This window comes from Pagrus pagrus, assembly GCF_965226575.1.
Source record: "Pagrus pagrus genome assembly, chromosome: 4".
NCBI classification, from domain to species: Eukaryota; Metazoa; Chordata; class Actinopteri; order Spariformes; family Sparidae; genus Pagrus; species Pagrus pagrus.
Genome location: NC_140188.1, coordinates 26,298,190 through 26,314,046, shown reverse-complemented (window position 1 = coordinate 26,314,046; position 15,857 = coordinate 26,298,190). Strand labels below are relative to the sequence as shown.

General features: G+C 39.1%; 2 protein-coding genes across 4 annotated transcripts; one reads left to right on the top strand and one right to left on the bottom strand.

Annotated features, from left to right (window-relative positions):
• The first annotated feature begins 626 nt into the window (after positions 1-626).
• Positions 627-4,356, top strand: LOC311255868 (T-cell surface glycoprotein CD3 delta chain). Of its 2 annotated transcripts, none has more exons than XM_084350524.1 (7): positions 627-743; positions 1,072-1,148; positions 1,306-1,326; positions 1,500-1,712; positions 1,844-1,987; positions 3,683-3,744; positions 3,860-4,356. In XM_084350524.1, exons 2-7 carry the CDS (start codon positions 1,094-1,096, stop codon positions 3,926-3,928), a joined length of 564 nt encoding a protein of 187 aa, XP_084206650.1. In that variant the 5' UTR covers positions 627-743; positions 1,072-1,093; the 3' UTR covers positions 3,929-4,356. The 2 variants fall into 2 exon arrangements, with proteins under 2 accessions (XP_084206650.1, XP_084206651.1); XM_084350525.1 differs by having other exon boundaries at positions 643-743; positions 1,069-1,148.
• A 3,452-nt stretch (positions 4,357-7,808) lies between these two features.
• LOC311255881 (T-cell surface glycoprotein CD3 epsilon chain-like) lies at positions 7,809-11,994 on the bottom strand. 2 transcript variants are annotated; one of them, XM_084350542.1, is made up of 5 exons: positions 11,804-11,994; positions 11,061-11,255; positions 10,818-10,961; positions 10,414-10,466; positions 7,809-9,663 (listed from the first exon to the last, which is right to left on the bottom strand). In XM_084350542.1, exons 1-5 carry the CDS (start codon positions 11,865-11,867, stop codon positions 9,604-9,606), a joined length of 516 nt encoding a protein of 171 aa, XP_084206668.1. In that variant the 5' UTR covers positions 11,868-11,994; the 3' UTR covers positions 7,809-9,603. The 2 variants fall into 2 exon arrangements, with proteins under 2 accessions (XP_084206668.1, XP_084206669.1); XM_084350543.1 differs by having other exon boundaries at positions 10,414-10,463.
• Between the last annotated feature and the right edge of the window lie 3,863 nt (positions 11,995-15,857).

The window sequence follows — 15,857 nt, the reverse complement described above, 5'->3', positions numbered from 1 at the left end:
TAACGTTATAAAACAAGTCCCCAGCTTCTTCAGCTGTTTAGGAGAATGCTGCAACACTGTTTTGCTGCGAAGCTCCAAGAGATATTTTGTGTAGTACAAAACTTCACCTGACTTTCCATCACCACTGGGGTGAGAAGATAATTTTTGGGTGTATTTTTTCTTTAACATCAGTAGTGGAGGAATTTTTCAAATCTCAGATACAAGTAAAAGTCTTGCAGTGAAAATGTTACTTGAGTGAAAAAGTATTTCTTTAAGCTAAATGCACCTAAAGTACTCAATGCAGAAAAAAGTCTCCTTACCTATTATATTATATGACTTTATCAGATGATGCGTATAACAACGCATCATCTGATCTTATGCATTATTTTGTATGTTAAATCTGAATTTGTTGAGTAACTTTGGCTTCAAATAAATGTAGTTGATTTAGAAGCGTAACATTTCCATCCAAATTTCCAGTGGAGTAGAGGATCGAAGCAGCATGAGATGAAATACTCAAGTACAAGTAGATGCCCTTAGTTATGTTCCGCCTGTGTTTAACATATGGTGTCGTTTGCTGAGAGTCACAGAGAGCCCTCCAGATGTAGAAATCAACAAAGCCTGCTGAGACGGAAAATAAACCAATCATACTCACTTCCTTCTCTCACTCACACACTCACACATGCACACACACACACAGACAGACACACTTCAACAGACGACTGGATACTTTGACATCAGGGACACAACGGCTCTTTATTCTCAAGGTCAGTAGTTTTATTTTAAATGTTGCTGAATATCACATTTTATTTTCAGTTCATCTCAGATTGTATCGTGCACTTTATGTTTTGATGGTGACCAAATAATACAATCGTTTCATAAATCAAAATCAACTTAACCCAAAGTCAGACTTGTATTAAAGATAAGCCGAACAAACTTTATCGATTGACACCTTTTGTCATCACTTATCTGTTACAATAAGCTGAATAAAATGGTTGACGGGGGGCAGAAAATGGCGCCCTTCCTGTTTTCTGTCTGTTTGCTCGCTCGCTCGCTCTTACAGCGATCTGAAATATCTCCTCCTGTCATCAGCAGAAGTCAGAGGAGAGAACACACAATGAAATGCCAGAGCATTTTGCCTGCCTGTTTGCTGCTGCTCTGGACACTGACCGGTAGGCCTCTGCCATGATTTTTGTTTTTGTTGACATGAAATCAGAATTTTACATCAGTCAGGTTTGAAGAGCAACAAAGGACCTTTTAGTTATTTCAATAGTAGCAAACTGTATGCGAGTAAATGTTCTCATGTTTCTTTCCAAATTTCTCCCACAGTGTTTGTCAGTTGTCAAGAAGGTAAGACTGCTTTAACAGTTAAAGGGGGCTGTGTAGTTGTAACTACATGCGTGAAATTATGTTTGAATTGGCCTTTATGAAAGTCCACCTGCAGTTCATTTGAACAAGCATTTCAATAATTAAATAGTGCAGATTTGTTTTCCTAAATGTTACTGTCTCTCTTTCCTACACAGGCGCAGATAAAAAAGTTGAGATAATAGTGAAAACTGTCTCTGATGGGATTGAGCTAACATGTAAGGGAAACAAAATGAGATCAAAAAAAACTGGCGAACCTGAGGAATCCATTAAGTTGCAATACAATGATGAGAACACAGGAGAGTACCGCTGTGTGAATAATGAGAATAATGACGACGCTGATCTACCAAAAATCTATGTGAAATTTCGGAGTAAGTTCTTCAATCACTTGCATTTACAGTGTATTTATGAGGACAGTATTTCTTGACAGTAATCACACTTTGGAAATGTCAGATTCTCAAGACATGTGTTTGTGTGTTTGTGTGTTTGTGTGTGTGTCCAGGCTGTGACAACTGCATAGAGCTCGACGAGGGTTCGATAATCGGATTAGCTACAGGAAACCTGGTAGCTACGATTGTGATCGGAGTGGCTGTCTATCTCGTTGTGTCTCAGACTCGGATCAGTCCAAACACCTCTCACAAGAAAAGTAAAATCTATCTATCTATCTATCTATCTATCTATCTATCTATCTATCTATCTATCTATCTATCTGTCTGTCTGTCTGTCTGTCTGTCTGTTGGTAAATATGATCTTTGGATTTCAGTGTTTCCTTCATGTTTATTATTTTGCTGATTAGTACAGCAGTCAGTGAAACTGTAATGAGTAAGGAGTAGAAGTAATACAAATGAATAAAATAGTTTCTGATTAGTCCATTTTAATAATGGACGAAGATTCCTTCCTGTGTTTTCACAGGAAGTGATATCATTGGACAGTGGATGAGCACATGATTGTTTTTCCTAAAAGACTTCCAAATATGTTCACACTTTTTTTCAATAGTCTGGTGCCCATGTGAACTATGGTTCTAGACTCTAGACTTACTGTACATTGAAAGCACATCAGAAAGGGATATCTAAATGTCCAGTATGAACAGGAGCAGTGATTACAGAGAGCAAAACCTCTTCCTTTGTTCATATGGGCGCCCAACGAAAAATTGTGAACCTGTCCTTTAATTAAATTTAACTTTAATTACAAAAAAGATATATATATATATATATATATATATATATATATATATATATATATATTAAATTCAAATCTGAACAAAAAGGTGAGATACATAATCAGTCATCATGGTGTACGCTAAAGTAGAGACCCAAGAATGAATGATGTATGGCAGAAGCATGGATGACATAAACAAGTACTGCCATTGTGATGCTTACAATAATCAGTTTTGTTGACCGTGCCAGAGGGGTGTCTGGTTCAAATATGATATTTTTTTTTATCATGATAGAAAATTGAAACCACTCACTTGTCTGTACAGTAAACGTGAAGCAGCCAGTCAGCTGTCCACGGCTGTAGCTGCGCTCTGACTAGCCTTTACAGCAGCTGACGTACTAAAATCAGCTGAGAAGACATCAGAAATCCGGACAGTCAGGACTCAAACCCTAGTGCTTCCATCAGATCTGTCAGATGTGTTATAGCGTGAATATACACCAGCAACAGACAGAGTAGAACCAGGTGAACTAACCTGCACTATAGTTGTCTTTGTATTAGCTGCAATGATGCACACTTGGCAGCTAAGCAGCTTCAGCAACGGGTACAACCACAACTCCCTCCAGGCTAGCTGATTCCCTCTGTGTCCAGTCTTTGTGCTAGGCTAAGCTAACCACCTGCTAGCTCCAGCTACATATTTAGCAAACAGAGGAGCAATATATTATGTTCCAATATGACTGCTTGCTTGCTTGATTACTCTGTTACCGCAAAAATATATTACTGTAACAAGTTACTTTTGTAATGCGTTACCCCCGACACTGCAGAGGAGTGGCATCAATCTTCTTATGTAGCTCTCATGTCCCAAACTGTTAAACTATTTATTGATGAGAAATGTGTTTAAGGTGTTTCTTATTAGGTGTTACTTATTCAGCCTCCTAATTTGGTTTTAAATAATTAACAGATGAATATTATAGTTGAACTCAGATCCTTGAGTAAAAGTAGCATCATCATATATACAAACAACAAACAAAAAATGTTGCATTCACTATTTACTGACTTAAGTCAAAGAAGACAGGTACAGAAATATAAAATGTAATAAATCTTAATGAAAGAAAAACAAAGACAAATACTTAGGACCTGTGTATCACTGATATTTGTATATTAATATTATCGATACTTCTATCCTCAGGCTCTGATAGACAGCATCTTGTTTCAAACGAAATGCCCAGAGGTACCAACGACCATTATCAGGTGAGTTCAAATATGCAGACCTTTCAGTTGGCATATGTGTTTATCACATGTAAAAATGAACTCATACATGACACTTTTTCTCTTTGTCCTCTTTACTCGACCATTCCCTCCTCAGCCCCTGAACACCAGAACTGTTCAGGGTGGACAATATGACGTACTTCTTCACAAAAGAGAGGGGCGATAGAGGGGCGATGGATCACTGCCTGGGAGCCCTCCGACTGAAGACATACTCTCCACGTGTCCTCGCAACCCAAACATCTGGAGGGGGGAAAAGTCTGTTACTGTATCTGTGACGGGTGTCGCTCATCCCTGATGTGTGTTTCTCTGTATGATACTGTTTTCGCTTAAGATCTTATTTTCACATTGCCTGTAAGCTGTCGCTGCTAATAGACCACTCACATAATGAGTGACTCATTAACCTGTTGCTGGATGTCATAGTTTAACATTTATGAGCTGTAGTTCTTACCGTGGGCGCATTTTAATTAACCCGTTTGATATTTTCACTCATTATCTGTGTTTTCTGTGAGTATCTGTAAGTAGGGCTGCAACCTCATATACTGTACTGCACGACTTAACAATAAAGTGTCGATTTTGACCAACAAAGCTGACATAACTGTGCAAAATTAAACATTCAGGAATAAAATTGTGCTGTCTTGTCATGGTGGAAAGTAACTAAGTACATGTACTCAAGTACTGTTTTCAGTTATACTTGCTACTCTCTACTATTATCAAACGAGTTGTACACAGCTCCATAAAACAAGACATTTCCCATTCTATAACCACTCAGGTGGTTTCACTGAAGTATTTTTTGAGGCTTAAAAAGGTCAAATTATTCAAAATTTCATGGATAAATATAAGAAAAAAGTCTAATTGATACAGACTGTTAATTCCCTCATGACCCTGATCTCTTGGTTGGGAACCACTGGATTCAAACGACTGAACTTTACAGCAGCTACAACAGTGAAATACTGGTCATTCATTGATGCATCAGTATTAATGTACTTGTATAATATATTATAATATATCAGTCACAGGGACCATTTTTCTGCATAATGAGCACTTTTGCTTTCAATACTGAGTTATAATTGAAATATAGTCATAAACAGTAAACAGTTTTTGACTTAATTTATGATACTTTTTCAGTAATAGCCATTTAAAGCAACATTATGTACACATTGGCACTTTGTGCGATTCGACACCCCCACAATTTGTGAGTGCGACACCACTGTCACCAACACAAGTCCCAGAACTGTAACAATGTGTCAGACGTGATGTAGCTAACTACAAACAAAACTCATTACGTATATATAAGCTTGTATGTTGAAGTAAACGTGTAGAAAAGAGTGATAGGGGGACGGAGTGGCTGAGACAGAGACACAATTTACCCTATTAGAGGACACTGTGTCATCAGAATGATTTTGAAGCTTTCGTTTTAAATTAACATTTTTTATTAAATTAAATTAAATTAAATTAAATTAAATTAAATTAAATTAAATTAAATGTCATTACATCACAGAGCCTTGCTTTGGTGTCACTATATTATCAGCCCTGTTAATCATTTTGGGGAAAAAAATGAGTCGTTAACCCACTCTCTGATGTGTGTTCTTTCATTTTCTGAAGGAGTTTCTTCATCAGATTTCATACGACGTAGATATGTTGAGTTTTAGTGTGTTTCTCCATTTGCCTCCCACAGACTGACACCACAGTCTAGCACCAAAGCAAGATTCAGTGACGTAATGACCCTTCCTTCTTTTTATTCATAAATTTAATTTAATTTAATTTGATTTAATTGGATGTATTTTAAATATTTAATTGTGCAGTAACAAACAAGGTGTTGCCACTCCAGGAAAAAGAGAAAGTGTTTATAGGAAGAAAACACACACACACACACACACACACACACACACACACACACACACACAAACAAACAAACACACAAACAGATTAATAAAAAGCAAACAAAACATGCAAAGAACAAACAAACTGAAGCATCAGAAAGGTGAGTTCAAATAAACAAAGACCAAACTTCCTTCCTTTTTTAGGTTCCTTGGATATACGGCCTATCTGCGGAATATCACTTTTCTCGGACGAAGGAACGTTTTACAAAACTTCCACATATTGTAAAAAATAATCATAGTCATAATTGAAAAGAGTCATAACTGACCTTAAAGGATGACTACCGTTTTTTACAACCTGGACCTTTTTTCTAGCATAAAATATGATGCTTTACTCACCCAAATAACTTTGGTGTCATTTGGCGTCGTTTGGACGAAATTAGATCCGGTGTAGCGCCGGTATATCATATAATGTGAGTGATCTGGGTACCGAAGCGCAGCCTCTATGAGCATTATCTGCCACGAAACTAGTTCATTTCACCAATATTTTGTTACGATATGCTAGTGCTATTCCCCTCTGAGTCCGGGCTCGTCTATTGTCAACATCCAGGGTCTGTAGGCTGATCTACTACCTCTGACCTGGAAGATGTCGTCTCTGAGCTGCACGCGCACCTGCGACAGCCCGGCTTGTTTACCTGTAGCTGCTACTGCTAGTTTGACCCCGGATGTTGATAACAGACGAGCCCGGACTCAGAGGGGAATAGCACTAGCATATCGTAACAAAATATTGGTGAAATGAGCTATTTTCGTGTTAGATAATGCGTTATATAGAGGCTGTGTGTCGCTGCCCCGTCACTCGCATTATATGGATATATCGGCGCTACACTGGATCTAATTTCATCCGAACGACGACGAATGACACCAAAGTTATCTGGGTGAGTAAATGACCATATATTTCGCTAGAAATAAGGTCCAGGTTGTAAAAAACGGTAGTTATCCTTTAAAGATAATGATGAAAAAATGAGCTTTAATTCAGGGCTGTGACTTGTAATGGAGTACTTTTTCATTGTTGTACTGGTACTTGATTACCTTCTAATGGATCTGAATACTTCCTCCATTTCATGCTACTGCTGCTGTATGTCACTACCATGTCGTGAGGATGAGAGTCTTTCAGAGGTCTATTTCAGTCTGTTGCACCGCAGCTATGCGCAGACGAGAACACAAAGCGGCATAAAGCAGTGATTGATGGAATTGCACAACCAGGTTAATGGTGATAAGACAAAAAGGTTAAAATGGTGACGAAGAAGAAGAGGAGGAGGAAGGAGGACAGAAACTCTCGCTGGGTTCAGAACAAGCCTCTCCATGTCAGATAATCTGATATCTTAAATTCTTTGATCGCTGCTCGGAGGCTTTCGCCTTCTTCTCGACGCTGCTGTGACAAAACTACAGTCTTCTACCTGAAGAGGAGAAAAGAGATCAAACGACTGAGCTTTGACAGCTTGGTTTAGAAACACAACCCTGATCAACCCACACTCACACTCACACAAACACATCCGACTCAGTGCATGTGCACACACTGTCATGCACTGAAACTCGTGCAACACCGATGTGTGCGCTCGTGCACGGATGTTTCACTCACACAACCACATACACTCGTCGAGCAGATGTAGGTCTGTGTGTGGGAACGGTTGACTTAACTAAAGACAGATACAGGAGCACATTGTATACAACCCCCCTCCCCTTCCCCTCTACCTCTTTGTTTCTCTCTCAGCAGATGTAGATGAAGATAGCTGAGCACTAAGTGTGGGAGTGTTTCCACTAAACTCTACACCTCAGTCGATTACATAAAGTCAATTAGACTAATGAATTATTAGCAGTCTGCGTGAAGAAGAGATATTACGTGGCGTTATGTTTCCTGCTTTCATTTCCATCAGTACAGCTTTGCTCAGTCACTGCTCGGAAAACACAACTGTACAAAAAAAACAAGGGCAAAACATGAGCCAACATTTCCACTGTGCTCACAACTGATATAAAAACATGTGTAATACGGATTAAGAAATGTCAGATGTTTCCAAAGACAGCAAACTCTGGTGACAAAGGCATCTCGATGGTGATTGTGCTGCGGATATGAGCTGCGGCTTTGAGGCCTCTTCATGAATCGCATACAGTTATATCCGTAGAGGCATCTCAGGGCTGTTTCCGACCATGAGCAGAGAAGAGAAACGAGAGCAGAGTTGACTGCGGTTTATTTATTAGTGACACACGTCGCACCCATAACAGTCACAAGAAGATTAGAGTGAAAAAGAAAAGAGTAAACAAGATGATGGGCAATAAAAGTTTGTACAGAAACATTTAGCATAAAATGAGCTACTTCTTTAACAGTGTGGGAAGTCAGAAGTTATAATGACATCAACATACAGTATATGTACAGAAAACAGGTATACTGGCATTTAAACAAGGATACAAGTTACGATTTTATTCATGACATTATTGTAAATTAGACAGTACTCTGCCAACTTCACGTGTCAGTACACACATAGCACAATATACACTATACATACTGTATGTATACACTGATCGGCCACTCTATCAGGTTCGCCTTTACAGTCTCATGCGATCAAATGCAATTGTTCTACCTTTTTTTGGTCACACTGTTGAAAATGTGTAAATGAATTGATGCGTTTATTACTTAGGTCAGAGTTACACATCGTGCACGGGCTGTAGTTTTGAGAGGCGTCTTCAATACTCTGCTCTGCTTACGTATGTCAAGAGGAGAGACCTCAGTGCTACTGAATATTATCTAATTAACACCAGTCGACAACTGTCAAACAAAGTGAACTTCATCATAAAAGCAGACAACGGCAGAACAGATTACATTAGACTGTAAAGGTGGACCTAATAAAGTGGCCACTGAGCGTATACATAACAAAAACATAACGTTCTCACCAACCTCTGATGGTAACCAGCAATGCAGACAATTGTTATTTTTATTTGTTCAGGTACCTAATCTCTGACATTTCTGTCTCCACACCAATACAGTGGACTTGAATGGACATTAGTTTGTGGTGCTCACAACACTGTAAGCATTTAAAACAGTAGACAGTAGTTTACAACCTTTTTTGTCTGACCTGCCCCGCGCAGTCCTATCAGACGGGCTCAAGTACCCCTTTATCGTACCGCTTCCCTTCAACGGGGACACATGTGATGTCTTCGTGACATTGCTCAATAGTATTTCAGAACACAGCGGACGCAGTGAATTATCGATGCTTAGTCTTTTCTCCAGCCGTCAGTCAAGTTTGTATTCACACCTCGATAAGGACAGTTCAGCCATTCATTGTTTTTGCTTACTTGTTTTCATGCGCTCTCAATAACGGTTCTTCAGTATTACTACTGACTCAGGCCCGACCATGATAGTTAACATTGATGACAACGAATACATCGAAAAATAGCATCACGCCAATCAGTTATCCTATGTGTGTGTTATTTTCCTCAGAGAACACAGACTTGTCTATCAATTTTATGTCATCAAATCATCAAATTTACAGAAACAGTGTCCCCGCTATGTTGAAAAATCTGCTGAACACAGTGAAAACATTGCAATTGTTAAAATGACACCATCAGCGTTTACACTGGCTCCTTGTAAACCTCAGTGTCACGATACAGTATTGTCTGCCACCGGGGAACATGTTCACCCGGGGAAAGGAAGGTTTGCTGACGATCCATTTCTATGACAGACTAAATGATTGAATAAACTCACATTCTGTGCGACTCTGAGGAAAATGGGAGACAGGGAGCAACTACTATACCTGGCTAGCTAATACCAGGGGAAACTAAGACATTGTTTAATTTATTATTTTTTTTTGCCATTTGGGTTATGTGACCCTTTAAACCCAAAAGAGAAAAAGCAAGTGATTGCATGTTACTGGGAGCATGATTGTTATATCGTGTACAGTATGTTTTGTGTGAATGTTTGCCTTCATCCCTGTAGCCTTTAAACCAGCACGCGCAGTCGGGCGACTCGTCTTTATCCAGTCCTGTTGACCATAGAGTAGGTATCCTGGGAGCGAGTATGAAGGTTCAGTTGCTGCCAAAACACAACATACACAGTGTTAGGTCAGACAGATGGTCATGTAAATCCTCATATGTGTGGATGTTGTTGTTTTAATTACAATACACAGTAACGGCCTGTAAATCAGTCGGACGTGTTAGTGAGCTACGTCGGGAAGTATATTCAGCATATGAACTGTGTAAAACGAATCTGTTTAACTTAAAGGAACAGTTTGACATTTTGGGAAATTTGTTTGCTTTTTTAACTGAGAATTAGATGACAAGATTTTACTACGTGTTACATGCTGGACTATTTCACAGTTTCTTCCTGGAATCTTCAAAAGCCGATATACGTGTAACGCGTATGGAACGATATAACGTGTTAATCTTTGAGCTTTGCCTGTGCTGGTAGGCCGATTTTCTTATCAACCTTTGGACAGAGTCAGACTAGCTGTTCCCCTGCTTCAACTCTTTATGCTAAGCCAAGCTAACCACCCGTAGCTTGGCTCTGGTGCTGATCTTCTCACGTAACTCTCGGCGAGAGAGCGTTTTAGTGTATCCCCAAAAAATGTCAAACTGTTCCTTTAAGTTTTAAAAAATGAATAGATAAAAATGTACCTCCCTTATTTCAGCTCTGATTCTATTTTTTTTATGATTATTTTGCAAGGAATTAGGAATTTTCATCTCCTTATATTTGATTACTTTTTGGTAAATGCATTTTAAGTCACCCTGGAGAAGAAAACCAGTTGAAGGCAACATGCAATAAGGAAAACAATACAATATTTACCTCATAGTCAGGAGATGGGACCGGTGGACCCCGGCCGCCTGAGCGAGCAGCTGCTAGAGGATAATGACAGAAAATATGTGTGACCAATCACTCGTGCTATCAGACTCAGTACTTGCTTAAAAGGATGCTCTCTGGTTGAAAGTGCGCTATTGTGTACAAATTATGCATTACCGTAATTGCAGGTTTACACAAAATAACAAAAAAATGATTTGCAAGAGTTGCCTCAGCCGCATGAGCATATGTATGCAACCCTATTTCTCAACAGAAGATCAGTCTGAAAAATCAGCATGTGTGAACACTACAAGGTGCACGATGAGTGCTTTACGCCAAAGGAACGTTTTAGATGGATGTGTAAAGTAGTGAAATGCTGTGCTCTTTGCTGATCTGCTGGAGTGCATCCTTACGTTTGGAAGTGTGAGCAAGTCCTGCTGGGCCTTTCTTCTTGGCGCACTTGCAGATGATGAACATCACACAAATCGTCATCAAAATGTCGGCAACGATGACCGACAGAAACATAGTCGCGTCCAGTTCATAACAGGCAGCACACACTGGAGGTCAAAGAACAGCAGTGGAACAAGTGAAAGCTCAGTGAGGACAACTGACAGGGATGGCAAATGATGAGAAATGGTGACTTTATTTTAACTCACCCTTTCCTTGCACGTAGAAATAATATTTTTTGTCGGTATCGTGTACACAGTGGTAAAAGCCTTTATTTTTATACTCCATGGTGGCGGACCCAATTGTACCATTCGCCTCCTCAAGTGGTTTCTTGTCTTTGTCGAACCAAGTCCCTTGTTCTGGACAGGTCATTGTGAAAGTTTTCCCCCAGAATGTTACTCCTCCTTAAAACACATGGACAGATATAAAGTAACATCAGTGTGCTTGCTTTAGTGTGTTATTTTTCTCTCCAGCACTTTTCAGTTAGAAAGGAGGTCTGGTCTGAGAGCTGGGGTTGGTTATGCACATCTGAGTCTGGCCATTTGTCTCTGTGTTACCGTCCATTACATCATGCCACTGTCTGGAGATTGAATTGTCTCCAAGAAGAGCCCACAATAAATAACAAAAATACAGGTGATCAAAGCAGGATGCACCCATACTTTTCGGGGAAAACAAATGGCATACTAAGCTACAAAAGGGATTAAAGTAAACCAAAACATCAGAGGTGAAGAAGTACACGGTACAGTGGGGTGAACCGAATTTTTTTTTTCAACATAGCAGTTAGAGCAGTTGAGGCACAGAAATTCAACACAGGAAATTGATGAAGTTTCTTTGAAAAAAGCTCTGAAATTCATTTTGCTTTTGGTCGGACTTTGGGTTTTTCTAAGTAATAACCAGTGTACTGAAACTTTAAGAAATATGAGGTCAAATAAAAATAAAATGCAATAATTACCTTTATCAGCCTTCACAGTAGCTACGAACAGGAGGAGGACGGCGAACGCAGCCCGAACACCCATGCTGGTCACTTTCTTCACTCGACCTCTGTCTTCTTTGTGCTGTGTTTCTTGAGCTGTCTATTCCGTGGATCAGATTTGTGAATGTATCCACTACAATATGTATAAAAACATTAAGCTGCCTGTTGGATAAGACAAAAAGATTCAAAGAAGCACCCTGGCTCTCTCTGACTCTCTCTCTCTCCCTCTCTCTCTCTCTCTCTCTCTCTCTCTCTCTCTCACACACACACACACACACACACACACACACACAAACACACACACACTCGTTGCACCCAACAGGAAGCTTTTTTTTTTCAAGATGAATTCACGGTTGAACCTCCAAATGAAGTCAAACTGAATCAGTGTGCTGTATAGAAATGCTCCTGTAGTGTTTTTATTCTATTGATTTACAATTCATTTCCTGATTATTTTACAATATAAAAAAGAGAAGATGCACTGAGTAATGTCTATTTTTTTACCTTATATGTCAATCATGTATCTATGATTGTATTTTTATGCTCTGTATTGCGTCATGTATATTTTAATTGTATGATATGTGCCCAGGTCTTGCGTGATAATTGGATTTAGAGGTATTCTTTTACTTTTGCTAACTTGTGTTTCTCTATACAGAGTTCACTTTTTGACAACAGTCAGCGCAGCAGAAGTCGCTGTGGAAGAAACCGTGAATAACTTTACATAGCAAATACATTCAGTGACCACATCTTTCAAAATTCATTTCTACATCCAGCCACATTCACATCTAAAACACTGAGCAGAGCACATCGTGCTTTTTAATTTCATGCTTTGTATACACCGTTAACAGGGCAGATTGTTGGTGTTTCCTCAGCAAACATGCAGTGAGACCCCGCAGAGAGTCCTCAACCCTACAGAGGAAAGTTTATGACCACAATCAGATGATCAGATGTCCTTCTGGATGTCTGGACATGTCTGCAGAAAGATGAAACGTGCAAAAAGATTCCTCTCCAGGTGTATTGTAAGAGAGGACATACAGTGTAATGTCAGTGAGAACTTGTGTGACTGGCACCGTGTCATTTCAACATCTGAAGCTGTCCTATATGTGTGTATGTATGCTGAGTCTATACACATTTTTTTTTTTTTATGTCATGACTGGATTTACTGAACTGTACAAAAATAAAGCGTACTGAAGTATATTGCAGGTCACAGATTCATTGTAAGGTGACACAATCCATGCATTCAGCAGGTTTCTTTTCTTTCATTGTAATGAAATCTTTGTAAAATAAAAGTAATAAATAAATAAATAAAATACAGTTTTCTTTAACATAATTTTAGAAACAAAGTTCACTTTTTTGACAGCTCAGCATAACAGAAGTTTATGTGGATTGTGAATTATCTGCGGATCATTTTTCAATGCTTTGCCTTTGACGCAAAATGCATTCACTGACCGAATCTTTCAAATTTCATGAATTAATTTCGTACTCAAACTCGATCAACACCAAATCTTTATTTTGCCCATGTTAACGTATAAAATGGTAAAATTCACATTCAAACCTGTGACTATGTTAGTAATAAATATTACAATCTGCTGCGTGGATGCTCTTCCTAGTTATGTTTTCATTAACATTTCCTTTGCATCACTGATTTGCGTTTATTCATTTGGCCATTTTCTCTTTTTTTATCACACCACTGATGCTATGTTTACTGTAAGTAACAAGGTTCGTCTGCTTCGAGTGCTTATTTTCATTCCTTGATGACAGAACTGAGAAGGTTCAGTAATTGTTTCGGCTGATTCACTGTTCCCTTCCAGTCACAGAGATGTTTACAGCCCATCTCAGGATGGTTTCATTTTTCTTTCCATGTTACTCTTCCTTCCTCAACCCCATGGAGGAATTATTTTCGTCATGATGGTGGAAAGTTTATGACCATCAGCCACTACACACATACAGTGAGTAGCTGTGACTGTGCACACACTGCACAATCACAACTACCCACTGTATGTGTGTAGTTTTGCACAGACTGTCAGAAGCACACGCATATTTGCACTACAGTTTATTGTACTAATACTGCACATACTGTACTTATTCTGTGTATATGTTATCTTATTCCTATATTTTTGTCCTTTTGATATTTTTCTAACTTTTTAACTGCTTTCATTGTAAAACAACTTTCATTTTCATTGTACAGGGCGACCTGTTTGTTTCTTTTACTGTGCATCTGATGATAAACGCTTTGACTTCGACATGATCAGATGACCCTCTTGGACACATTGTGTGTTGGATGTCTGGACATTTCTGTGGAAGACTGCAGCACCTCCTTTATTTAAACATGTCTTTTACATGAACACAATCCTTATTATAACCAGAAAAGCAATTTAGTTCACATCAAACTACAAACAGCCTCGTTTACACACCACATCCTCTGAAACATATCAAAATAGGTATTCATACTCAGCTCTTATAGGCGTACAGACAGCAGCGCTTTAAACAATAACTCCACCAGCCCTGCACCCCCCAACCTGCTACGCCTTCTGAGCCAAGTAGCCAGTTTAGCCTGACCGAACAAGAAATTCATCAGAACAGAATGCCTGAGCTCCAGTCCACAGAACCATTCACAGACACCCGCCCACTTGCATCTTCCCAGACACAGCAGACCACGGTCTGACCCCCCCGGGGAACACTGCCATGGATGCTCCCTGACCCCACTTACCAGGGAAAGATCAGGCAACAAAAAGATAATAGAAAAGAGGACATAAGGTGTAGTGTGGATGAGAACTGGTGGCCAAACGGAGACTGGGCTACTATATCTGCAGCTATTCACTATACAAGTTGTGAATACATGCATGGTTTTGTATTGCATTACTACAGTTACATTAGTCTCTAACTTAACAGATGAAATAAAGGTTATAGACAACTACAGCAGCTACAAGAAAGCAGCTTGAATGAGATACTAGTACTGAAATTACAGCAATGAATATGAATGTTCTTGCTCATTTGTTGTAGTCAGATTAATCATCAAACACATGAACTCATTACTTGCTCTCTCTTTGAAAACACTCAATGTTTGATGGTTGTGAACACACCATACCTTTTTTTTTTCGCAGACTGTGTAATCAATAACAACTGTGTTTTTATGGGCTTTATAACTCCATATCTCTATGCAGTACTATACAGGAGGTTGTGATTGGACCAGTAACTGAGCTTTATAAAATATATAACTACATTCTAATGTTACAGTAAAACAACATATTTCCTTTTGTATGATTAATAGGTGTATAAACTGTTCATAAAGGCTGCTGGTGGACTCTGATAGGTCATCTCACTGCTTCCACTGCAATAAAGGTTGTAAAAAATGTCCTTTGAGGTCGACTGTTGAGATCGTTATTCACCTCTGCGACGTTAACACAGCTGTAAATGCACTTGTCGTTTCACAGTCACATATTTTGACCCAATAAGTTTTAAAGTTAAAGGGAATATAGTGAACAGCAGCCCCACTGATCTCTCTGACAGGCTGCAGACTACAGCAGGTGATGTACATCAAAGTGCAGCTCTGCCCCCAAGTGGTTCAAACCAGTAACCAGCCAGTTTCCCATGAAGCTGTCTGCTGGTCTCCCATGAGGAGGAGATGGGTTTGTTTTTAGTCCAATCAGCATCAGCCTTGTGGTTTTTGACAGACTCTACACTGGCTTTTATTACATTTCTTCCTGGTAATGTGAAATTCCTCTTTAACCAACTTCACATGATTAAACTTGACTAACTGATTTTTCCCATTTAAATGTTGATGATTAAAGCAAAGGAGACGTGAAAAATGAATAAAATGTGGTTTTCCATTTCCATTAGGTCTCATAGTGATGACATTAAACATGTCAAAACACATCTGCGGATATGAGGTCACAGTGTCACATCTTCTGCAGTGAGTGCCTTAATTACCTCATTTAATCTGTCACAGCGCACAATTACCGCATGCTGTTTAATCGTATCATCATAACATTGGACCATAATGAGATAATGCATGTTTCTGCACAACACAGTACTG

What these genes read in the sequence shown, in the direction of transcription:
- LOC311255868 (XM_084350524.1), top strand. Translation starts at nt 1,094, where the DNA reads ATGAAATGCCAGAGCATTTTGCCTGCCTGTTTGCTGCTGCTCTGGACA. An exon ending in GCTGCTCTGGACACTGACCG is followed by an intron (nt 1,149 to 1,305) that starts GTAGGCCTCTGC and finishes TTTCTCCCACAG; the next exon opens with TGTTTGTCAGTTGTCAAGAA. An exon ending in AATCTATGTGAAATTTCGGA is followed by an intron (nt 1,713 to 1,843) that starts GTAAGTTCTTCA and finishes GTGTGTGTCCAG; the next exon opens with GCTGTGACAACTGCATAGAG.
- LOC311255881 (XM_084350542.1), bottom strand. Translation starts at nt 11,867, where the DNA reads ATGGGTGTTCGGGCTGCGTTCGCCGTCCTCCTCCTGTTCGTAGCTACT. An exon ending in ACTTGCTCACACTTCCAAAC is followed by an intron (nt 10,467 to 10,817) that starts GTAAGGATGCAC and finishes ATTATCCTCTAG; the next exon opens with CAGCTGCTCGCTCAGGCGGC. An exon ending in TCCCATCTCCTGACTATGAG is followed by an intron (nt 9,664 to 10,413) that starts GTAAATATTGTA and finishes GTGTTTTGGCAG; the next exon opens with CAACTGAACCTTCATACTCG.